The following is a 25295-nucleotide window of genomic DNA, read 5'->3' on the forward strand; positions in this document are numbered from 1 at the left end:
TAGAGCTCCGGGTTGAGGAAGGTGAAGCTGCAGAGGGCGCGAGCGGAGAGGACAGAAAGGAGAAGTGGAAGGGGCGGGGCGGGGCGAGGCGGAGGGGGTGGGGTGGGGCGGGGTGGGGCGGGGCGGGGCGAGGCGAGGCAAGGCGAAGCGGAGGAGGCGGGGCGAGGCAAGGCGAAGCGGAGGAGGCGGGGCGAGGCAAGGCGAAGCGGAGGAGGCGGGGCGAGGCGGAGAAGGCAGGCGGAGGGCTGGGATAGAGGAAAAGAGGGGCCGCCGCCGAGCTTCTGCGCTCTTTACCGAGCAGGCGTGCGGCTGCGGCTTCTTTGACCGGCTTCCCCGCGAGGCAGGTGGGTCGTGTGCCCCGGGGACTGGCGCGGGAGGTTCCGCTGCATACCGCAGGGGTAGAGATGTCGCTCTAGCAGCAGGCTACCTGGACTTTGGCGCCACCGAGCCCTGGAGGTGGGGAGGGAGGGTGAGCAATTCCGGCCTGCAGCCAGAGGCCCCAACTTCGGCTTCCAGAAATGGAAAACGCTGTGGGCCCTTTGTTCTAGTCTTAGCTATGCCAGTGGCTCCCTGCGTGACTCTGGACGAGTTCCCGCCCCTCTCTGGGCCTCCATCTACCTATCTGCAAAGTGAGAGGGTCTTTGGACGGGTCTCCCTAAGTTCCAGACTGACTGAAATTCATTTCCTTGACAAACTTCCTCTAGGGCTTGTCCCCAGATTCACCAGCCAAGTCCGTCCCTCGGCAACAACTTGGCAGCACTCTGAACTCTGGCCCCTCAGGTTTTAGCTGAACAGGTTGGGTGTCTGGAATCAGTTCCGTCTGGGGCAAGAAGCTGCATCCAGCCTCTAGACTTTAGGCTGAGGAATTTGTTTTCTGTGCACTGGGTCAGTAATCCTTCACTGGCTCTCCACCCAGGCAGGCGTCATCATCTGGGGCTGAGAGAGGCTTTAAGACAGGTAGGAACAGGCTGCTCTGTCCTGCCTTTTGTCTTGGGCTGTACAGGTTCACTAAAATCAGATTTTTTTTTTTTTTTTTAATTTATATCCAAGTACGTCTAAGCAGTGGACGGGAGTACTGGCCAGAGAATGTGGAGGCTTGGGTTCTAGTCCTGGCTGTGCCGCTGGCTGGCTGTGACCTTAGGCAAATATCTGCCCCTCTCTGGCTCAGTCTTTCCCGGCTGAACAGTCCAGGGGTGGGTCAGATGGTCTGCAAGGATTCTGCCGTCTTTCACATTCTGAACAATAGTAATAGCAGTCATAATAATTGTTTCCTTAGCTGACCTACGAGGCCCTGCCTGAGCTGGCCCCTATCTACCCAAAGCACCAGACTCCTTGCCCCGCCTCAGGGCCTTTGCACTTGCTGTTTCCAGTGCCAGGAATATTTAATCACCTCCATTTCCTGAATAGGCTTTCTCAGATCTCCACTGAAACGTCACTTGCTTAGGAAGTTCCCCGACAACAAAGACTAAATCGGGTTTCTGGATTGATATCCTCATGGTACATGCTGTCTTCGTTATGCTTAAGTATTCATGTAGTTCTTTGTCCAATAGCTGTATCCCCTGTTCTTTAATGCCTGTGCATACCATGAGGCCTAGAAATCTGTCCCTTTCCCAACATCTAGCACATAATAGGTGGAATGAACAGATCATCTTTTAGTCCAACAGTCTTATGAGGTTGAGTCACTGTGCTCTTCTTACACCTGAAGAGACTGGGCTTCAGAGAGTGACACTCTTAGGGTCACACAGTGAGTTGGCAGTGTCAGAATTTGAACCCAGTCTGTCTCGGACTCCGAGGCCTGAACTTCCACCTCACTTGCCCTCACACTCCAGGATCTTCTGCTGTGAAGACATTACCTAAGTGCCAGCAGATCTGACCCACGAAGCCTGGAAAGAGAAGACCATCAGGTTGTTCGGTGCGGTGCCGTCCAGCTCGACCTCCCCTAGAGGCCCCCGGACCTGAGGCAGAGGTGCGAGTGGGGTGGCCTGGCCCCCCTCCTGCAGACCCATGGCGCGCCGGCTCCAGTTACAACTGCTGACGTGGGACGTGAAGGACACGCTGCTCAGGCTCCGCCACCCCGTGGGGGAGGAATATGCCGCCAAGGCCCGGGCCCACGGGCTGGAGGTGGAGGCCACGGCCCTGGGACAGGCCTTCGGGCGGGCGTACAGGGCTCAGAGCCACAGCTTCCCCAGCTATGGCCTGAGCCACGGCCTCACCTCCCGCCAGTGGTGGCTGGATGTGGTCCTGCAGACCTTCCACCAGGCAGGCGTTCGGGATGCCCAGGCTGTGGCCCCCATCGCTGAGCAGCTGTACGAGGACTTCAGCAGTTCCCGCACCTGGCAGGTGTTGGAGGGAGCTGAGGCCACCCTGAGGGGGTGCCGAAAACGAGGTCTGAGGCTGGCAGTGGTCTCCAACTTTGACCGACGACTGGAGGACATCCTGGCGGGTGTTGGTCTGCAGGAACACTTCGACTTTGTGCTGACCTCCGAGACTGCCGGCTGGCCCAAGCCCGATCCCCGCATTTTCCATGAGGCCTTGCGCCTTGCTCAGGTGGAACCGGCGGTGGCAGCCCATATTGGGGACAGTTACCAATGTGATTACAAGGGAGCACGGGCTGTAGGTATGCACAGCTTCCTGGTGGCTGGCCCCGAGCCTTTGGACCCTGCAGTCAAGGATTCTGTACCCCAGGAACACATCCTCCCCTCACTGTCCCATCTCCTGCCTGCCCTTGACTGCCTGGAGGGCTCACCCCCAGGGCTTTGAGTCTGGCGAGGGAAGCAGTCGAGCCCAACAAACACTGGAGACAGGGAGCCCCTTCCTTCCCTGAGATCTGGCCTTCACCCCTCCCCCTGCAGCCTCCATAATGCATTCCGACTATAAAGCAGTGAATGCGGGGCATTCAACCCTGCCCCACTAACCAGCTCCTGGTCTCTGAGATGGTTCATTCCTCACACCTGCGTCCATTTTCTACCACGAGTCCCCCTCACCTCCAACAAGATTCATGAGGGCCCAACTAGCTTCAAAACCAACACTTTCAAACTTTCTTTTTAGCAGCAGGGCCTTTCGTCATGGGAGAGCTTATGTGGAACCCCAACATGCAAAACAGGAAAAATGAGAAACTGCTAGGGTTGAAGCAGAGGTCCTGGGACCCTTCATTCAGGCCCTGAAGCCTCTGCGACTCTTTCCCCTGAGAAGCCTGAGATCAGAGGAGCTTAGTACCTGCGGGTACTGGAGTTCTCATTTAGGCGTGTCTGACTCCGAAGCCCATTGGCTTGACTGCGAGGTTACAAGTAGAATGGGATCCATGTCACACAAGACATAATGCAGTGGAGATCCAGGGAGAATAGAGAAGGTGTCCTAAGGATGGCGGTCTTGAAGGGCACCCCAGTCATAGGAATAGCTTGGGGGTGGGAAAGCACAGGGAACAGGGGCTGGAGCATGAGGTGGCAGGAGTGCAGGGAATACGGGGGGAATCACTGGAGACTGAAGAAGTAGGTTGGGCTTTTAAAATTCCGTGTCTCAGGCTTCCCTGGTGGTGCAGTGGTTGAGAATCTGCCTGCCAATGCAGGGGACACGGGTTTGAGCCCTGGTCTGGGAAGATCCCACATGCCGCGGAGCAAATGGGCCCGTGAGCCACAACTACTGAGCCTGCGCGTCTGGAGCCTGTGCTCCGCAACAAGAGGCCGCGACAGTGAGAGGCCCGCGCACCGCGATGAAGAGTGGCCCCCGCTCGCCGCAACTAGAGAAAGCCCTCGCACAGAAACGAAGACCCAACACACCCAAAAATAAATAAATAAAGTTACATCTGTTTAAAAAAAAAATTTCCATGTCTCTTCCTGCCTTTCCCCCTTCACACACCTCTCTACTTCGTATTTACTGGACACCTGTGCCTTGCCCAGTACCAGGCACAGGGGGTACCACAGGTAAAAAGCACACAAACAGGCATACACAGTGTACGTTCTGGTGCCAATAGGCAGGGAGGGCTCTGGAGTGGACCCTGAGCTGGGGGTGGCCGGTAGATGGGCAGAGGGATAAGAGGGTCATTCCTGGCAGTGGGCCCACAAACTGTGGACTGAAGACTACTGTGGGGAGTTAGACTGGTGGTTGGGGGAGCATGGCCTGGGGGCCTTTGGGTGCCAAGTAGAAGAAATTGGCTTTGACCCAGGTTTGAGCAGAGACTGTGCCCAGGCAAAGGCAGGGAAGCTCTTCTCAGACTTGGCCAAACCTCTTGTGGGTCTGTCTTCCTTGGGCTTGGTGCTGAGGCCGGGTGACCCAACATTAATTCCCAACTGTCAGGCAGTGAGGAGATGGGTCATGAGCTGTGGTTTCAGAGCTACAAGGGCCTCAGAAGTCACGTGAACTGAAAAAGTTGATTTGATCCACCCAGTGCTTCAAGTAAATTATTGAGCAAACTGAAGAGTGGGGAGGGCTCTGGCCCCCATCTTTGAGCCCAAGAGCCTTACAGGTAAGTTGCAGGTAAGATTGCCTTTGAACTGTGTTCCCAGATGAAACAAAATGGGAGGACCACTGTTCTAAAGTGACCTCCTCAGAGGACAGGAAGGGACTTGCCCTTGGTCCCCGCAATGCAGGGCACAGAACCCTGTCTCCAGGCTCTTTCAGCTGTGTATGCTGAGCTGCCTCTCACCTACATCTGGGAATGTGGATGGGGGTGAGGAAGATATCCCTTTCCCAGCAAACATACCACTAAGATCTGAGCTGGCACCTGGGGGATTTGCCCAATTACCAACAAAGAACATGGAAGAAATTTTCAATCTTTGAAAACCTTTAATAATGTACATGTTCCCTAAGGCTGGCCCTCTTGCGCCCTCAGCCCTTTCTGGCTTGAAGGCCTCACCCTGGTCCCCACATTATGTTAGAGAAGGCATTCGTTGGGAGCACGCATCAGCTGCAGTTGGGGAAAAAGCTCGTCCCTGTTGCCACGGGTGGGTGCTGGCTGGAGCCCTGGGTAGTCCGAGGCAGCACTGCCGACGGGTGTGCCGCAGCCAGGCTACCTGGAGACAGGGTCCCCTCAGTCTTCCCAGGGGCTATGCAAAACCTGGGAGAGGACACAGCCCTACAGGCCGGAGTCCTCTGGCCAACAGCAGCCTGGCAGGAGTTCTAAATCCCTTCCAGGTTCTCCTTGTGCTAGAAAAATATTTCCTCTGTATGCCATGTCATGAAAAGGACTGAGAAACACTGAACTGAGGGGATGACAGAGCTTCAGCCACAGGCTTTTCTGCCAGAGAACGGCATCTACTGGGGGCAGTGCTGCTCCAGAAGAGTCTACCACATGCATCCAGTCACCTGTCCGTCCATCCATCCATCCACCATCCATCCATCCATACGTCCACTTGCTGGCCAAATATTTATTGCACGCTCACTATGCACCAGGTACCATGCTGGATGCCAGAGATAAAGTGGTGAACAAGACACCCTCAGAGGGGCAGATGCACAGTGCATTTGGGAAACCAAGGCCCAGGGAGTAGCAGGTTCCCCACAGATGCCCAGCTTTTAATGGTTGTACCCAGAACCCCTCCTAAAAGCTGCCCATTGGGCACAGGCAACATCTGGGAAAAAGACACTGGGTAGAAACATGGCCTGAAAGGGTGGTGGGGAGGTAGACCTGGTCTCCCCATGGCCAAAGGTCAGCGGATAATGGAAATGGTCTGGTCAGCCACAGCAAAGACTGGGAAGAGGGGCCCAGGGAAGGACGCATGGTGGGTGTGGAGCACCGTGCCTGAGGCTGGCTCGTAGAATAGCAGCTCCTGTGCCTGCAAGTCCAGCAGCACCCCCAGCTGAGCTGGGCAGCACAGCAGTGCCAGGGGCTCGTGCTGCCCATCGTGTGAGAAACGGAACTCCCGGTCGTAGCGGGAGAAGACCCAGGAGAAGGCATTGTAGCCCAGACGAGAGTCACTGCCAGAACCCTTGCGGGGCAGCTGGCCTAAGGCCACACCCACCTTATAGGCACAACTGTTCTCGACGTTCACCATCCAGGCATGCAGCCCAGCCTGGAAGGAAGTGGTGGCCAGGGCATTGGGCCAGTGGTCAAAGCGCTCCGGGCCATCTGCACAGGTCTTGGATTTCTTGGCGTTGAAGGTCAGGGTCCTTTGATCATCTGACAATTGCAGGAAGGGGCTGACAGTCCTCTCGTTGATACGCACGTCCTCCGTGCCTGCCAGAAAGAATTCTCAGACTTGCCCAAGGCCCACCCTCAGCCCTAACCTGGCCCTGCCACGTAGCAAAGGGCTTCCTCACCACTCACTGGCAGATAAGCCATTTACTCTCTCTGAGCCTCAGATTCCTCATCTGTAAAATGGGGATCAGAATAGGACTTATCACAGGGTGGAGGTGAGGATCAAATGAGATGATGCATGTAAAGTGCCGAGCATTAATAAGTGCTCAATAAATTGTGGCCATGACCACAGTAGTTATTATTAGTCCAAGACCCTCATCTGTTAACTTTGATAGATATAAGACCCAGAGAGGAGAAGCGAGTTGCCCGAGGTCACACACCAAGTTGGTGGCAGGGGCAAAATGAAGACCCAGCATGTTGTTCCTACATTTAGCATCTAACACTGATCATACCGCATTCTAGTTGGGCATATCTGCAGTTTCCAGATCAGACTTGTCCTAGCGACATGGTTCCTGGAGGCTTGGAAGCATCAGATATACAGTTTCCTACAACTACCTAAATGGGACTGCTGGCAGATCAGGCACTATTGGAAACCAGAATCTAGAGAAGATGAGCTATAGCTTGTACTAACGTTTTAGGGATAACGTGCAGGGAGGGAGGATTAAAACTGAGAAAAATTCAATCCATTAAACTAACCTTTCTGTGAGTTGTGAAAATACCACAACGGGCAGTGTGGAAGCTTCCACCTAGCTTGGGGGAAGCCTGCTTTGAGAACCCTCCCACTCAGGGGGAATTCCTGGAGGCAGGAGACCATGTTAGCTGGCCTGATCAATGTTAAGTTAGTAAGTGAGACGAATCCAGGCAGCTCAATTCTCGTTCCAGATGCTCTCCAGTTGCCCATCAATTATATCTTCTTAAAGAGAAACTAGGTTTCCAAGAAATAATACTGAGCTCTTGCACTAGGGCAGGACTTAAGGAGGACGTAATTTCCAGGAACAAGATTTATCCCAGACCCAACCACAGAGCAGGCTGGTCTGGAAACAGGGAGGACCTGGCGCAGCTGCCCCAGGCCTGTCCAGAACCTTGACTCCATAGACAAGCCTGCATCCAGTATCACTGGTTGCTGAGATCCCAGATGCACCGGTCCCCACTGTGACCCAGCAGCAAACCCCAGACAGACAGACAGACAGACAGAAGCCCAGTTGCTCCAACTGGTGCCAGGCTCCAGCAGCTCCTAACCTGAGAGGGACCCGAGAACGGCTGTCGCCCAGAGTTGGGTCAGTAGTGGGCTGCGAGTGCACTTCTCATTAAAGTTTAACTTTTCCGACTCCTTGGGATCCAAAATGCCCTCTGCTTCCTCCGTCCTTATGCAGGAAAAAAAAAAAAAAGAGATTTAGGAAGGTTCTGGAAATGTATCTGGATCAATACAGGAGGGGGACAGAAGTCAAATTCTCTTCCCACGAGGGTGACACAAAGAATGGCAGCCAGGCCCCACACAGGAGCCCCAAAAGGGGGTTGGAGCCAAAAGAGAAGGTGGGCATTCCCTCTATGCCCTGGAGCCTTAATTCCAGCAAGGCACACGGTTTACAGGGAGGTAAGTACTTGCTGCCAGTATCAGAACTTGTAGTCAGTGTGTTCTATGGGGGAAGCAACTTGCCAGTGTCTCTGGTGAGTTAGCAGCAGAGCTGGGAGGAGGACCTGAGCCTCTTGTGCCGCAGTCTTTCCGCTCCACCGACCTGCGTGGAGAAAATCTTGCCTTCCTACAAAACCTATTGCAGCAAAATCTACTGGTGTGGTCAGAAGGTACAGCCATTCCTCTGCTCTTAAAATGCAAACAGCCCTGAAGGGTCACGCAAGAAGGAACTATCAGTGATCACCCCAACCATAAAGTAGACATAGCACTTTGCTCCTAATAACTACCTCTCTTCAGCTCGCAGGGGGGACTGGGTTTTGTTGGAAGGGATTTGGGAACATAAGATGCTTAGGAGGGGAGTACTGCCATTTATTAAGCAGCCAGGCTCTGGGCTTGCTGTTTTCTATAGAGAATCTCATATGATCTTTGCTATAACCTGGGAGGCAGTTGTTATTCGACAGGAAAGAACGGAGATTCAGAGAAAGCACTCAAGCTAAAAAGAAGACCTGGATTCAACTCTTGCCTCCATGCAAAAACAGAACAAACCCAGGCTGGGATCCAGGCACCATTCAACATAATCTTTCCCCTGACTTGAAATAAAATCTGAAGGGGTGTGGGGCAAAGTGAGGGTTCGCCACAGGGTTTCACAGACCTCTGAACTGGCTTCTGAGAAAGCCAGTTTGGGTAGGGAGAAAAAGCTCCCAAATGAGAATGTTTACATTTGCCTAAAGATGTCTTTAACAATATACAGTATGCTTTAGGCCTGGCCTATATAGTGATTGTATGCCAGGAAAACAATTAGACTCAAATCAGTGATCTTCTTTCTCTTGGTAGTTATGACATATCAAAGATTAAAATTGTCCTGTGTTTCTTGTTTCAAGGTACATGTGTGTATGTGAAGTCTTAAATGTTTTAATAGTCCACAGCTAATCAGCTTATTGTAATACTGTATGTATAATGAGATCAATGTCTTGTGTTTTCGTCCTTTGTGAATTCACAATTCTTACTTGTTTTCTTGTCATAACAAAACTGGTAATATTTTCCTGTCTTGACAGCTTGATTTTTAGTAGAAAATATATTAAAAGCAGGGTTCTCATTGCAGTGGCTTCTCTTGTTCCCACTGCCTCTAATCCCAAAGATGGCCTTTGAGCTCAGGCAGCAGAGAAGTGACAGCACACACTCTCTTCCCCAAATCTTGTGGCTCTGTCCATAAACAGAGGATGGGGTTGGTGGGGGGGGGGGAGAGGGTGGGGCATGTCTCCTCATGGATGAGAGCTCTTTTTTTAAGACTGACACTGACTGCTCTGGCTTGGGAGGAGCGAGGTTAACAGAGCCCTAGAAAAACTGAAAGCAGGCTCTGGTTACAAAGGCTCCTTGTGGTCAGGACAAGAGAGGCTCTGTTGCCATCTTCTCAAAGCACTGAGGCTGGCTCTGGAGAAGCCCCAGCCAACAGGTGAGGAGGAAATAGGAGCTGGTGTCTGCCGTGCTAAATCATCATCAGAGCAAATCGGAGGCCAATCGTAGACACTAGAGTCTAGAGAACCACCTGGTCCAGGTACCTCATGGTACAGAAGAGAAAACTCGTGACCCCAAAGGAGCGGGAGTGAAATGGGGCTGGGACACAGCAGGGCCCTGGCCAGGAACAGAATACCCAGTCTGTGCAGGGGGACCTGCGGCCGTGGCAGGCCAGGGTTGAGCTCAGCCACGGATGTGGAAATAACCTTGGGGGCCAACAAACAGGTTTTGAAAACAGTACGGTCATCCCTCCATATCCTGGGGGGACTGGTTCCAGACACCCCACAAATACTAAAATCCACGGGGTGTTCAAGTCCCTTATAGTCAAGCTCTCTGTATCTGAGGTTCCCCATCTGCAGATTCGAAAACATTCAAATCCATGGTTGGTTGAATCTATGAATGCGGAACCCATGGAAATGGAGGGCCGACTCTACTTTGAGAGTATGCACCCTCAGTCTAAAGGCACAAAGGCACAAAGGACTACAAACAAGTCTTGAACTCTACTAGTAGGTTTGTCAATCATACTATGGGTTTAGCAACTCTCAAACAATGATGCATGTATCATAGGACTGAACAAATGAATAAATATATTGCTGTTGTTGGGAGCCAAGGTTCTCACTGTGAAAGAAGAACAACATAGATATAGAATAAAAGAAGGCAAAGGAAAAATCCTGTGGTGTTTGACTGGAATTAGAAGTTGTGATACAAACTCAGGAATAAAAAAGTTACATGCACACACACTCCCTAGCTCTGTATGCTGTCCACTGGGAAGGCCTGGAACCAATGACGCATCAGGAGCAATGAACACACCTAATGCCTCAATCTTGGTTTTTAAATACGATTCCCCACTAAAAAAACCCAAGACACCCTGGAGAAATTAGCTGATTCCAGGCTGAGGCAGGAAAAGAACATGCTGAGCCTAGGATATCTTCTTGTGCCAGAAAGCAAGAAAGTACTCAAAGAATGATGAGGAGTTGTCAAAAGGACACAGGATCTGGCCTGAAGGGGCTCCTACTGGCCAAATCTGGGAGACTTTGAAGATCAAAATTAATAATAGTACTAACAGATTATAATGCACTGAATAAAATAAGAATCAATGAGTCTATATTGATACTAAATAAGTGAATAAACAAGCAAACTAAGTCCTAGACACAGCAATCAGACAACAAAATAAATAAATAAAAGGAATCCAAATTGGAAAGGAAGAAGTAAAACTGTCACTGTTTGCAGATGACATGATACTATACATAGAAAATCCTCAAGATGCCACCCGAAAACTACTAGAGCTCATCAGTGAATCTGGTAAAGTTGCAGGATACAAAATTAATATAGAGAAATCTGTTGCATTTCCATACACTAACAACGAACTGTCAGAAAGAGAAATTAAGGAAACAATCCCATTTACCATCACATCAAAAAGAACAAAATACCAAAAAAAAAAAAAAGAATAAAACACCTAGGAATAAACCTACCTAAGGAGGTAAAAGACCTGTACTAAGAAAACTATAAGACACTGATGAAAGAATTGGAGATGACACAAACAGATGGAAAGATACACCGTGTTTTTGGATTGGAAGAATTAATATTGTTAAAATGACCATATTACCCAAGGCAATCTACAGATTCTACCCAAGGCAATGACATTATGTGTCGCCTGGTATGATGGACTGAGGACAAATCACTTACGAAATATTCCTGCTCAAAATGCATAACCTGAATCTAATCATGAGATAACATTAAATAAACTCAAATTGCGAGACAGTCTATAAAACTGTCCTTAGACTCTCTAAAAGTGTTTAGAAAATAAAAGGTTAAGGCACAATTACAGATCTAAAAAGACCAGATGGATCAGGGGGAAAAAATCCAAACACTGTTAAGAACATTTTTAGTACAACTGGCAACATTTGAATACAGACTGTATATTAGATAATAGTATTACATCAACATGAGATTTCCTGAATTTAATAAATACACCGTGGGGGAATTCCCTGGCGGTCCAGTGCTTAGGACTCCGCGCTATCACTGCTGAGGGCCCGGGATCAATTCCTGGTTGGGGAACTAAAATCCCACAAGCTGCACAGCGAAGCCAAAATTAAATAAATAAATAAGTATGCTGTGGTTATGTAAGAGAATGTCTGTTCTTCGGAGATCCACCTTGAAGTATTTAGGGATTAAAAGTCGTGTTTTCTGCAACTTACTCTCAAATAGGCCAGAAAAGAATAAGTTGTTTTATATATACATTAGATAGATAGATAGACAGACAGACAGGAAGACAGACAGGAAGAGACAGATAAGAAACAGAGAGAGCAAATGTGGCCAAATATTATCAATTAATATTTTGAAGTTCAGGGCTTCCCTGGTGGTGCAGTGGTTAAGAATCCGCCTGCCAATGCAGGGGATACAGGTTCGAGCCCTGGTCCAGGAAGATCCCACATGTCGCGGAGCAACTAAGCCCATGCACCACAACTACTGAGCCTGCGCTCTAGAGCCCATGAGCCACAACTACTGAAGCCCTCGTGCCACAATTACTGAAGCCCGTGCGCCTAGAGCCCGTGCTCCGCAACAAGAGAAGCCACCACAATGAGAAGCCCGTGCGCCACAACGAAAAGTAGCCCTCGCTCACCGCAACTAGAGAGAGCCCACGCGCAGCAACGAAGACCCAAAGCAGCCAAAAATAAATAGATAAATAGATAAATAAATAAATAAATAAATAAATAAAATATTTCTAAGTTCATTTTACTATTTTGGCAACTTTTCTGTAAGTTTAAAATATTTCAAAACAAAAAATAAAGATAAAACATTTTTTCAAAAAACAGATCAGCTTGATATTGAGGACAGACTGCTAAAGGAAGATGATGAAGATAAAGGAGAAAGAGAAGACTAGCAGAAGCATGGAAAGATTGTAAGGAGACAGTAAATTAAATTTAGGAGCATCTGTACTGTGGAATAGTTCAAAGACTTTCCAAAAAGTGAGGTAAATATAAATGTACTGATATGGAAAGATTCCAAGATAGATAGCCAGATAAGTTATAAAACAAGTATGAAACGATCCCGTCTACGTTTTCAGAAAAAAATTTTAAGAGGAAAAAAAAAATCCCACACACTCTCCTATGACTAAACATAGGAAAGCCTACAAGACACACATCTAACTGTTAAAACTGATCACCACCTGGGAACAGGATTGGGAAGAGGTGATGGAGACATTTTAAATTTTAAATGGTTTTATACTGGTGAAAATTTTTTTCTTTCTTCCATGCACATGTATTGCTATTGAACTTAAATATAAAAATAAAGAAGAATGGACTGTGCTCCCCAAGTACAGCTCTGAAATCTCACACACACAGTGTAAGAATTTAATTTCTTTGCCTGGAAAACTACACCCTCTTGGCCACTTCCTCAGGCTCTTGGATCTCAGAACCTTTCAGAATCAGTTAGGGCCTGGTGAAATTCTTTTATTATTGCATAATTAAAATGAAGTTTTGAGTGATAATGCAGACTTAAATTTCAAAGATTCTTTCATCAGAGAAAGGGGAAGTGAGGTAGAGAAGACAGTACTGGGTCAGGTGTCAGGTGTGGGTCCAAGCCCCAGCTCTGGGGCTTAGGCAAGTTCCTTCCCCTCTTTGAGCCTCAGCATTCTCAAATGTAGATGGAGGTGGGAAACCCCTCCCATAGGGTGACTGTACATTTTTTAATAGGATAATATTTAAGAAAGCCCATGGCAGGGCTTCCCTGGTGGCGCAGTGGTTGAGAATCTGCCTGCCAATGCAGGGGACACGGGTTCGAGCCCTGGTCTGGGAAGATCCCACATGCCGCGGAGCAACTAGGCCCGTGAGCCACAACTACTGAGCCTGCGCGTCTGGAGCCTGTGCTCTGCATCAAGAGAGGCCGCGATAGTGAGAGGCCCGCGCACCGCGATGAAGAGTGGCCCCCGCTTGCCACAACTAGAGAAAGCCCTCGCACAGAAACGAAGCCCCAACACAGCCATAAATAAATAAATGAATGAATGAATGAATGAATGAATGAATGAAAGAAAGCCCATGGCAAGCCTCTGACTCATTATTTATTTCATTGCCCTTCCACATGGGTCTAAAGCAGCTCTCCAAGCTAGGGGCAGGAAGACCCTTGTCCATTGAGCCTGGCTTCAGGGAAGGTACTCAGCTGCCCGCCATGAGCTTCCTCCCAGGAGCAGCGGGGCCTGACGGCAAAGGACTAAGTAGAGGCCTAAGGCCATGGTTTCTGTGACTGCCCAAGCAAATACCGGGGCCCATACTCACCTCTCAAAAATCTCCGGCTCCTTCTGCTGTGAGAAAAGAAAGCAGAGTCAGGCGTGGCACCAGAAACCCAGCAGGCAGTCATCAAGACTTAAATATAATCAACTTGCATGGAGGGCTCCACATGGACAGAAACTCTAGAATACAAACGTCTACTCCTTCTTTAAGACCCCGCACAAAACTTTATGGATCCTTCTTCACATACCTCCCCCATCAATGAACCCCTCTGTCCCCTGTGTCCCGTGGCATCCTGGGTTTCCCTCAGCTACACTTCAGGACAATCACATATTTACGCAACATTTCATCCCCCACCAAGCCTGTCACCGACTCAACGGCTAGGACTCTTTCTGAATCTTCTGCTGTGACTGTCCCAACGTTTGGGGCAGAATGTGCTTGGCACATGGAAGCTGTGTAATGAAATGAACGCACAATCTGGGACAGTCACGGAAATCTCCCCCCTTGAACTGCAGCGGGACAGCTCGGTTGTTCCACATTCTCATTTCTCTGCTTGACGCATCTACTCAGATGGCGCACTGTCACCTTAGAACTGCAGGTACCTGCATATCTATATAAAATACTTTGAAAGGATATGTACCAGCATATTGGCCATGGTAATTTCTGGGTGTTAGTAGTGAGGATGAGCTCTGTATTTGCAGTGGACCCCTTGTCAGTGCAGTGTTCTCTCTTCAAGCTTCTGGTCTCTCTCCTCCTCCCCACTTCCTTTAATAAAGCTATGACTCTTGTCTTTCAGGCATCAGCTTCTAAGTTGCTTAATTCAGGAAGCCTTCCCTGACTACCACTCCCTCAAGGCTGGACTGCAGGGGCCCCAGATCCCAGTAGTGCCCTCTACCATAGCACGTATCCCTCCATATCCTAATTATCAGTTTTATACATTTGTCTCTTCCATAGGCTGTGAGTTGCTGACAGCTGTATCCTATACCTCCACCCCACAGCACAATGCTTAGCATACAGTAAGCACACAGTAAATATTTGCTCACTATTGAAAGAATAATTACCAAGTACAAAAAATAAAAAATCCATATAGTTTTATTGCCCTGTCTCATCCCTTTTCCAAATTAATCATTTTCCACCTACCTCCTACCAATAAACATTCTCTAAATTATCACTTTCCACCTACTTCCTACCAATAAACATTCTCGATGTTTTCAGACCTTGGGGGAGTCTGGCCAACTGGCTGTGTCTTCACCCTTGCCTGACTTACAATCAGCTGGAGGTCATCCAGATGGGTGAGCATGTCCACCAGGCTGGTGCGGATGGTGTCGAGCTTCTGCAGTGCCTCGGCCCAGTGGACTCGCTGCGTCAGTATACTCTGATGGGCCCGCTCCTCTTCACCATGCACCTGTTCCAGCAGCCTCTGCTCCTCGCTCTCACACAGACTCCTCACCAGACCCAGCCGCTGGATGACCAGTTCCCGTGCTGCACTGGCTGTGCTCTGACAAAAGATAAAACGAGGAGTTGGGTCCTGGCAGAGCCCCAGTCAAGATTAGGAGGGCTTGGGCTCAGCCGGAAGGAGTGCTGAGATTGACTAGCAATGTCTGCCATGGGTACAGTAAGGGCAGTGCTTAAACAGTGCTTAAACCATCCGAGCCCTAAGATTTCCCAAATGTGGTTTAGGGTAAAGAACTTTGAGATCCAGACATCCAGGCCATATCTCATGAAGCTAAGATGACAGAATGAAAGAGCTGGGCAGGACTTACAGATCAGCTGGAATCACCTGCTTTTCACAGTTGGGAATCCCAAGGTCAAGAGACCAAGGTCAGAGAATCATAGAATTGCAGGGCAGAAAGGACTAAAAAGTCTTCTCCATCAACAGGATGCACACCAACAGTAGTCCAGTTAATATTTTGACCATGGCTGAGGACAAAAAGCTCATTACTTCCCTAATCTGTTCATTCTAACTGCTTCCATGATAGAATTCTCACCTTCCATGCAGGAGGGCTGAAATCAATTCTAAGTCAATGAAGTTAACATGTGTCCCCTAGCAGGTAGCACAGCATCTAGCACAGAGTAGGTGCTCAAATATTTACTGAATGACTGAATGGGAAAGTTTCTTCCAACTAGTAAAAAATCTCTTGGTAGTGCTCACATGCCAAGTCAATGGCAGAGCAGGGGCTAGAACCCAGTTCTGTTGACTCTCAGTCCAACACTATTCCCCTATACCAATGCCATCTGGTAACCAATCCTCCTCAAAGGCATTGTTGCATGAAGCTCCTGCACTCTTGCCAGACAAGGGAGAGCAGAACTGTTTCCTTCATGCCAGAAAGTCACAGGTAGCCAGCAGCTCTCCTCACTCCCTGCCCCTGAAGACCTGCTTCAGAAGAAACTGAGACCCACAATTTGCCCAATGGAGAAGAGAGAGTGGCTGAGTAAATGGCCAAGTGAACCCAGAGATTCAGACTCCAACTCCAGTGTTCTTTTGAGGTAACATAACGCAGTGGTTAGGAAATTAGGCTGTAGAAACAGTGCCTGGGTTTAAATCTTAGCTGTTCCACTTACTATCTGTGGAACGTTGAGCGTATTACTTATCTTCCCTGTGCCTCAGTTTTCTAATATGTCAAATGAGGATCATAATAGTACCAACCTCATAAGGCTATTGTGAGAATTAAATGAGTTAATACATATAAAGTAAACAGAACAAGGCCCAGCACATAAATATTTGATTACATTAGGTATTGCTCTTCTCTCTATCCCACTTCAATGCCTTTCCCATGGGTGCGTCTCTGCAGCCACATTTGTACTTTGTGATCAGGATCAAGGACAGACCCAATATGCATCAGATACTCCCGGACAAGAAGGCTGCAGTCAATTTCAACATGTTTCTTAGTCATTCCCAGAAAAAAATAGCAGAGAAAAAAGAAAACTTTGCTCACCAAAGATATGCCTAAATAAACTAAAATCCCTCCCAGAACAAAACACAGAAGTGCTGGAAAAATAGCCCAAAACATCCTTTTAAAAGTGAAGCTACGGCTTCCCTGGTGGCGCAGTGGTTAAGAATCCGCCTGTGAATGCAGGGGACACGGGTTTGAGCCCTGGTCTGGGAAGATCCCACACGCTGCGGAACAATTATGCCTGTGTGCCACAACTACTGAGCCTGAGCTCTAGAGCCCACGAGCCACAACTACTGAGCCTGCAAGCCACAACTACTGAATCCTGTGCGCCTAGAGCCCGTGCTCTGCAACAAGAGAAGCCACGGCAGTGAGAAGCCCACGCACCGCAATGAAGAGTAGCCCCGCTTGCCGCAACTAGAGAAAGCCTGCGTGCCGCAACTAGAGAAAGCCTGCGCACAGCAATGAAGACCCAATGCAGCCAATAAATAAATAAATAAATAAATAAAATTAAAAAAAAAAAAAAGTGAAGCTACTCTGGCAGCTCGGGAAAGGAAATCCCCTGGAGTCCAAAAGTAGAGAGGAAACTGAAAACCAGTGTAATCAAGAGCTGAGGACTCAACTAGCTGCCCTGAATAGGGCTTGTGATTTACTTTAGAATCTTATACTCATCTAAAACCATCATACAAAAATTAGAGCACAATAAAGACCTCTCTGATCAAAAATGGAAAACTTCTGGGACTTCCCAGGTGGTCCAGTGGGGAAGACTCCACGCTCCCAGTGCAGGGGGCCTGGGTTCGATCCCTGGTCGGGGAACTAGATCCCGCATGCATGCCGCAACTAAGGAGTCCACATGCCACAACTGGGAAGCCCGCATGTAGCAACTATGAGCCCACGTGCCGCAACTAAAGATTCCATGTGCTGCAACAAAGGATCCCGCATGCTGCAATGAGGATCCCACATGCTGCAACTAAAGACCCAGCGCAGCCTAAATAAATTAATAAATAAATAGATAAATAAATAAAGGAAAATGGAAAACTTCCTATGAATGAGGGAATTATTAAAAGATGTACTTTAACTAAAATATTGGACAACAACATGTAAAACCTGAGGGGTTATTGACTGAAAGCATTCTTATGGTACTTGTATCATTCGGGTTGATTCATTTTAGACATTGAGTATTTATTTGTGTTAAAATCTTAAGGGGACCAAAAACAGACTGTAAATAGAAGGTATAACTTTCAAGCTAGCACAGGGAAAAAAGGAGGGAGGAGCGGTTGATTAACTCAATAGAAGGGAGGAAAGGAAGAAAAAAAGCATAGAAAAAGTGGACTACATAGAAAATGTAGGGATTATCAGACTGGACTTTTTTAAAAAAGGAAACAAAATCCAGTTTTAAGACACACACCTAAAACATAAGAACATAAGAAGTTGAAAGTAAAAGGAAAGAAAGCAATGTATCTGGAAAACACTTGTTAGCCTAGTAACGAATAAAGGACAAAATAGTTTTTAAGACAAAAAGAATTCCTGACCATAAAAGGTCACTACAAAGTGATAAAAGGGATGTTTTACCAGGAATATATAACAAATCTAAATATACACATTTAATAAATATCACAAAAATATAAAAAGAATTGACAGAATTATAAAGAAAAATAGACAAGTTCACAGCATAGTATGAAAATATAAAAGCCCTTTGCCAGTAATCAATAAATCTGGCAATAAAAATTAGTAAATATAGAGAAGATTTGAACCTATTAATAAGCTTAATTAATAGACATATATAGAATCCTACACATTTTTTCAAGAGAATGTGAAACGTTCACCTAAACTGACCATCCTTTAGGGCATGAAGCAAGTCTCAACAAATTTCAAACAACTGCTATCATACACATCACAATGCAGTTAAGTTAGAAATCAGTAAAACAAAAACAAAAACAAAAAAACCACACATTTGGAAATTTTAAAGCATAAATAATTAATAAAATAATAAAAAATCTAATAACATAGCAAAACAAGAAAGTCATAATGGAGATTTTAAAATACTTATAACTGAATGAAACTGAAAATACTATATCAAAATTGTGGAATGTCCCTCTGTCAATCTAGAAGGAAATATATAGCTTAAATGCTCACTTTGAAAATGAAAAAAGACTCAAATCAATAGACTGTGTTCAACGCAGGAAGTTAACAAACAACAGAGTAAACCCCTAAAAAACTGAAGGAAAAAAATTATAAAGAGAAAATAATAACGAAAATAGAAGCAATCAAAAGAGAACTTCAATGAGCTCTGCCCATCATCCACCCATCTACCTGCACCTGTGTCCATACATTCTGTCTTCCCTATTTCTGTGGGTAAACTGCCCGTGCTCTTACCTACGGCCAACCCTTCCACTTATTTACTAGATCCCACCCCCTTTGCTATACCAGATTACCCCCCTTCTCCTGCATCATTAATTTTCCCCTGTCTACTGGACAATTCCTATCAGCATACACACACAGAGTAATTTCCCCCATCTTAAAAACAAAGCAAACATATAACCCTCTTGATCCCACATCCCCCTCCACTATCATCCCATTTCTCAGCTCCCTTCTACAGCAAAGTTCCTCAAGAGTCATCTAGGCCAACTATCCCAAATTGCTCTTCTCCTATCCTCTCTGATACCCACGCTAATCAAACTTTCAAGGCAATGCTCTACAAAACTCCTCTTGCCAGGATCTCCAGTGATGAGCATGTTACTAAATAGTCCATTCTCATTTCTCACCTGACTTGATCTCTCTGCAACACTTGACACCAATGATCTCCCCCACCTCCTTGAAACCTACTGTGGGACACAACACTCTTTTTTTACTCCTAGCTCATTGATTGCTCCTTCTCGGTCTACTTTGCCTGTTCCTATCTTCTCAATGGTTAAAGGTTGAAGTGCCCTAGAGCTCAGTCCTTGGACCCCTGCTTTTTTTTTTTTTTTAAGTTGTTTCCACTTTTTATTTATTTATTTGGCTGTGTCAGGTCTTAGTTGTGGCACGCGGGCTCAGTAGTTGTGGCACGCAGGCTCCCTAGTTGTGGCACACAGGCTTAGTTGCCCTGTGGCATGTGGGATCTTAGTTCCCTGACCAGGGGTCGAACCCATGTCCCTTGCATTGGAAGGCAGATTCTTAACCACTGGACCACCAGGGAATTTCCCCTGCTTTTTTCTATCTGCACTTATTTACTTAGTGATCTCATCCTTTCCCATGGCTTTCACTTTATACACTCACTTGTACACTGATGAATCTCAAATTTATGTCTCCAGCCCAGCCCTCTCCCAACTCATATATCCAGCTACCTATTCAACATCTTCACTTGGATGTCTAATAGGCATCTCCAACCTAACACATATACAACTGAACTCCTAATCTCCTCCTCCACCAACCATCACTCTACACGCAGTCCTTCCCCACCTTGTTAAATGGCTGCTCCATCCCTCCAGTTGCTCAAATCAAAAAAAGTAAGAGTTATCCTGACCCCTCCTCCCTTTCTCTCATGGCCTACATCCAATCTATCCGCAAATCCTGAGGTTTCTTCCTTCAAAAAAGAAAAAAATAAACACACACACACACACATATATATATACTACTTCTAACCATTCCTACCACCATCACTCAGGTCCAAACCACTCATGTCTCTCACCTGGATTACTGCAACAGCTTCTTAATTGGTCTCCCTGCTTTCACCTTTGCTGCCTATGGTCACTTCTCAACAAAGCAGCCAGAGCCCTCCTTTTAAATCTTAAGTCATATTGTCTTATTTCTAATGACTTCCCACCTTCCCCAAATAAAAGGCAAAGTCCCAGCCTTTTACCCAGCCTTTTGACCGGTGAGGATTCTACCCAGCTCCCTGCACTGCTCGCCTCTCTAATTTCATCTCCTTTGCCTTCTCACTTGTTCACTCTGCTTCAACCTCACAGGTCTCCTGGCTGCTACTCCAACTTGCCAGGTACACTCCCACCTCAGGGCTTTTGCACTTGCCTTTCCCCCTTTTTGGAACACTCTTCCCCCAGATATATGGTCCATTCTCTCACCTCCTGTAAATTCTGTGCAAATATCAATCTTCTTAACTAGGATTCCTGATCACAGCATATGCAATTACAACCCCCATCCTCAACATGACCAATCCCACTTCCTGTTATATTTCTCCATAGCACTTATCACCTTTTAATATAGCATATATTTTATTTGTTATTAGCCCTCTCCCCTGACTTAGAATGTAGGCTTCATGAAAACAGGAATTTTCGTATGTTTTGTTCACTGTGGAACCTCTAGCACATAGACCAACAGTGCTTGGTGTGTGGTAAGTGCTCACAGAGATTTGTTAAATAATTAAATAAATGGCAAAATGTTGTAAGTATTCCCCGACAAAAGCTTCTATTTGACACTGTACCGAGGTCTTACCCAGTGCATTTAAGACAAGAAAATTAAAAGGCTGAGGAAAAAGAGAGTGAGAGAGGGAGAAATCATCATGCAGAGAGAAGCAGAGATGTACACAGAATAGCTGCCTAGACTTCTAGCAGCTTGCTCGTTCCTGGTTCTAGTCCCCTTCAGGTTCTGAAAGACTCTTGTATCAGGCCAAGAAATTCTCTGTTTTGCTTATGCCAGTTCAACTGGGCTCTGTTCCTTGCAATCAAAATCATTTATTTTTTAAATTAGGTTGGCCAAAAAGTTCGTTCGGGTTTTTCCGTAAGATGGCATGGCAAAACCTGAACGAATTTTTTGGCCAACCCAATACTAAAATAGTGCCAAGCCTGCCCCATGTACTTTGGGGGAATGAGGGAGGGGATGTGCAGGAAGAAATTCATAGCCCCTGCCCTTGAAGGGCATACTTGAGAGTAAAGATGCAGCAGTGGCAATGAGTCAACTGAATAAAGGATCCGCAGGGAGGTGTTGCAGAGGGATCACCTGCTGAGCGTCAGAAGACCCAGCTCATAGAACTGACTCTGGCAGGAGGCTGTGAGTCATTTAACCTCTACGGGACCCATTTCCCCATCTGTAAACAGGCATGTTACTACCATCTACTGCATAAGATTGTCATAAAGAATAATGCAATGTAAAATCCATAGGTTATTTTATAATACTGGGGCTGAGCACAAAATAATTAAGATGATAATGAATGCTACCCTTCCTGATCTTTTACCTGAAGAAAGTCATCTTCTATCGGAGTCTTTGCACCAAATATGTGCTGGGAATAATCCACTCTGCCCAGATGGCAAAACCAAGGCTCAGAGAGAGGGGAAACCATCCTTCCTGGGCATCCAACTTTGCTAACAGCACAATGAGTCTGTGAGGTTGGGAAGGGACCATAGACTGGTCCAAGCCCCTAAGGCTGAGGTCTTATCCTAGGAGGGGGCCCAGAGGAGGGGGGAAAGCAGAAGAATTACCTACCACAGCTCTCTGGTTCTTCCCTGGCAGGACGTCAGCCACATACTTGGTGATGGTAGCACTCTGTAACTGCAGCCTCTCACACTGGTCTACAATCTTGTTCTGCAACACAAATGACACCCATGGTGTCTTGATCCACACTGGTCCATTCACTCCATTCCAGTGACTTTTGTCCTTTTACCCCACCTCAGCCACCCACTTCCACGGTCATTATCTCAGATCTCATCATTATTGAAAACTATACAACTTCCAAAATCTTCATTTCAAGGATCCTGCACCCTGCCCACCACTTCCCATCCTTCTAGATCACGTACCCTAGAATCTCCATTCCAACAATTCTTCAGCTTAGATGGAGTCACCAATACATTAGTCTTAGCACTTTTCACTGTCCATCATCCCCTTTTGTGGCCCCACTTCCCTCTTTATCCTTAAATCTGGTGGCCCTTTATTATTCTCTCTCTCCTCTGGCCACTTCTGGTCTCCTCTACTTCTGCTGTTCCACCCAGATCACCTTTATCTCTCACAGGAACAGCTGTTAGAGTCTCCTAACTGGGCTTTTATTCTTGACCACCTCCCACCCACCCTTGCCCATTAGCCACTGCCACCTCTGTTAAGGAAATCAGATCAAGTCTCATCCCAGCTCAAAACCCTCCAATGGCTTTCCAATACACCCACAGTGAGAACTTAGCCAACAAGGCCCTACCTGACGGGACTCTGCATATCTGCATATCTCTCCAATGTCACCTCCTACCACTCCCCACACTGGCCTTCTTACCGTTGCATAAACACACCAAACTTGTCCTGACCTCAGTGCCTTTGCACCTGTTGTTTCTTCTGTCTCCAGCAGTCTTCTCCCATATATGTCTTGCTCCCCGACTCAATGTTACCTCTTCAGAAGCCTTCTCTGACCATCCCCACACCCCATTCCCTTACTTAGCTTATTTTTCTCCCTTGCGTTTTAACTCTCTGACTGTATATCATGGGTCTGTTTACCTTTTTTTTGGTATCTGCCTCCCCCACCTCAGGCACATAAGCACCATGACTTTGACTTGTTCTCTATGTCCTACTACCTGGAAGAGAGTTCCTATACATGGAAGGCCCTGAATAAATATTTGTTGAATGAATGAACACCCACTTCCTTGGTCACAAGAGTTTCAGCAGCTCACAGATCCCGAAGCTGTGAGCATCGGCCATGAGAGCAGGGGAGAGTTTTAGAAATGAAGAATCTGAGGCTCACAAAGAAGTGACTTGCCCAAGGAGACATGGCCAGGCCCCTGCTTTGCTACTCCATTTCTCCAGGTAACAACTGGAGCCCTTCCAAGCAGCAGTTCCTGCACCATTTCCCCTGAGAGCTTTGCCCCAGTTCCATCTGCCAAAGGGCGACTCAGCTGTCTCTTCTAGGCAGCTCTTGTAAATCCTTCCAACCACAATTAGGAATCAGTCTTACACTTCACCGGTCCAAATACACAGTTAAAGAACTGAGTCGACTGGAAGGAAGCTGTGGTCACCACACACCGTAGGATTGAGGGAACTGAGACTAGCTTCTGAAAAGCTACAGGGCAGGTATCCAGAAGGTAAGAGGCAGGTTGTTGAAATGGGGCTGATTTTGCCCAGTTCAGTAACAATCTTGCCCTGGGGCAAAATTTCTTTGCTGGCTGGAGGGACAGGGGAAGCCTGCAGAAAAGCCACAGTCTACTCAGAATTGGAGGGAGAGAGGACAAGACACATCTCCCTCCAGGAAAAGAAGATGAATATGCTAAGGGCCTCAGCAGGGTTCAGGGAAGGCGCCCTGCTCCGGGGCAGAGTGCATTCCAAAACAAGCAGCAGGCCTGCCACCCTGGCCCAGCCTTCACTCCTTCTACCACTCAGATTCAGCCTCGATGGAAACTTTTTTTTTTTAAGGTTTTATTAAATTCTCACTCCCATTAGCATCACTTCCTCCCTCCAACCACTGAAGCAGAGGTGGTTTTCTCTGGCCTAGTCAGTGACTCCCCTGGTCCAGCCCCTGAACGTTAGGAACCTTGAAAAAGTTACTCCCCTCTCTGGGCCTCCGTTCCCCCATCTGTAAAATGTAGGGCCACTGCTTCAAAGGTCTGGTTGGAATGAGACAACGGATATTTAAGTGCTTTGGAACTTGCAAAGTCTCTATCCATTGTGCAAGTTCATTATACCACATTATCCAAGCTTATTTTCATCATCACTATGGGGAAAGTGGTGACAAGTAGGACCAACCAGGAGCCTTCAGGTGCCGTTGAATAACTGAATCCCTTGTCCCAGCACCCTGTCAGGTATGTTTATTACTGTCCAGTCTGAGCCCTCTGGCCTCACAGCTGGGCAGAACTCCAGGGAGAGGTTGGGAGAATCAAGCAGGTTAATCAAATTGCAAGGAAACCCCCAGGGACCACAGCTGGGGTGGAAGGAGGCAGGAAGCCCCATGGTGTCTTGACTCTCCAATCTCAGGGGAGGTTGGTGACAGGAAGGTGGCTAGCTTGGAGCCAAGCTAGAAGTGGAGGTGGGAAGAAAGAAACCCTACGTGAAGGGTTCCAGTAGGAACCTCCCGATATCCTCCCCGCCCGCTCCGTTTACCCAAGTGAAATCGGCTTGAAGTACAGTCCAGGCCAATCCTGAAAGGGAAAAGAAACCACCTCACCAGGAAGCCTGAAGGGTGGATGAGGGTAGGGGCTTTCAGTCGAGGGGCTAAGGAGCGAGGAGGAGCCGAGTTTTATCAAGTTACTAACGGAGCGGAAGCTGGGGCACACCTTGTCCCGGGCAACTGGAGCAGTGGAGCCTGTTATTGCCCAAGGCCGGCCCCATCGCACAAAAACTCTAATAAATGCCCCCAAACTACAAATGAGGACACTGAGGCTCAGAGATGACGAGACTCACAGGGAGGACCTGATGGAGGTGGGAATCGAACTCAGGTCAGCCTGACTCCAGAAGCCACACCCTTAACCGCCTCGTTCTACAGCCAGTGCCACTGCGGAGCCTGGACTCCCGGACCAGCGCCTCCCCGCCGGCGCCCCCTTCTTCCGGAGCCCGCCGCCTACCAGCTCCCACGTCCGCTCACCCGCAGCTCTTCCGCGCGCTCCTCGGCCCGGCGGATGCGGTGCCCCCGGCAGCGGCCGCCCAGTCCCGCGCAGGCGGCGCACACGGGCCGTTGTTCAGAGCAGCAGAACCACCTCAGAGCCTGGCCGTGTTCGGGGCAGAGCGGCCCCGGCTCGGACCCCGGCCCCGGCCCCGGCCCCGGCCCCGGCCCGGGCCACGGCCCCTGCCCTGCACTCTCCACTGACATGGCCGAGCGCCCAGCGCCGCGCGCTCCACCTGTCGCAGGTGGCGGCTGGGCGGGGCCTCCCTGACCCCGCCCCCGGGCCCCGCCGAGCGCCTGGCACGCTGGCCGCGGCTCTTCCTCCCGCCGGGCTCTAGCAGCCGGGTGGGCGTCCGCCCACACCCCGCCCCCACCCCGGGACAGACCCCGCCCGCTTCAG

The 25295-nt window shown here is 48.1% G+C and overlaps 2 protein-coding genes across 2 annotated transcripts; one reads left to right on the forward strand and one right to left on the reverse strand.

Moving 5' to 3' along the window:
- Positions 1 to 216: 216 nt before the first annotated feature.
- HDHD3 (haloacid dehalogenase like hydrolase domain containing 3) lies at positions 217 to 3818 on the forward strand. Its single transcript, XM_082470326.1, has 2 exons — positions 217 to 344; positions 1830 to 3818. Exon 2 carries the CDS (start codon positions 2005 to 2007, stop codon positions 2758 to 2760), a length of 756 nt encoding a protein of 251 aa, XP_082326452.1. The 5' UTR covers positions 217 to 344; positions 1830 to 2004; the 3' UTR covers positions 2761 to 3818.
- Positions 3819 to 4762: 944 nt separating this feature from the next.
- BSPRY (B-box and SPRY domain containing) lies at positions 4763 to 25151 on the reverse strand. Its single transcript, XM_082470319.1, has 6 exons — positions 24878 to 25151; positions 21814 to 21912; positions 14772 to 15002; positions 13553 to 13578; positions 7370 to 7494; positions 4763 to 6169 (listed from the first exon to the last, which is right to left on the reverse strand). The coding sequence occupies exons 1-6, from the start codon at positions 25100 to 25102 to the stop codon at positions 5643 to 5645; spliced, it is 1233 nt and encodes a 410-aa protein (XP_082326445.1). The 5' UTR covers positions 25103 to 25151; the 3' UTR covers positions 4763 to 5642.
- Positions 25152 to 25295: the final 144 nt, after the last annotated feature.

The sequence above is a fragment of the Balaenoptera physalus genome (genome assembly GCF_965194825.1).
Source record: "Balaenoptera physalus genome assembly, chromosome: 7".
In the NCBI taxonomy this organism is placed as follows: domain Eukaryota; kingdom Metazoa; phylum Chordata; class Mammalia; order Artiodactyla; family Balaenopteridae; genus Balaenoptera; species Balaenoptera physalus.

Coding starts and splice junctions, on each gene's coding strand:
- HDHD3 (XM_082470326.1), top strand. CDS start 2,005: ATGGCGCGCCGGCTCCAGTTACAACTGCTGACGTGGGACGTGAAGGAC.
- BSPRY (XM_082470319.1), bottom strand. CDS start 25,102: ATGTCAGTGGAGAGTGCAGGGCAGGGGCCGTGGCCCGGGCCGGGGCCG. Junction 13,579..14,771: donor TGGATGACCTCCAGCTGATT/GTAAGTCAGGCA, acceptor CTTTTCTCACAG/CAGAAGGAGCCGGAGATTTT. Junction 7,495..13,552: donor GAGCCGGAGATTTTTGAGAG/GTGAGTATGGGC, acceptor TTCCTGCATAAG/GACGGAGGAAGCAGAGGGCA.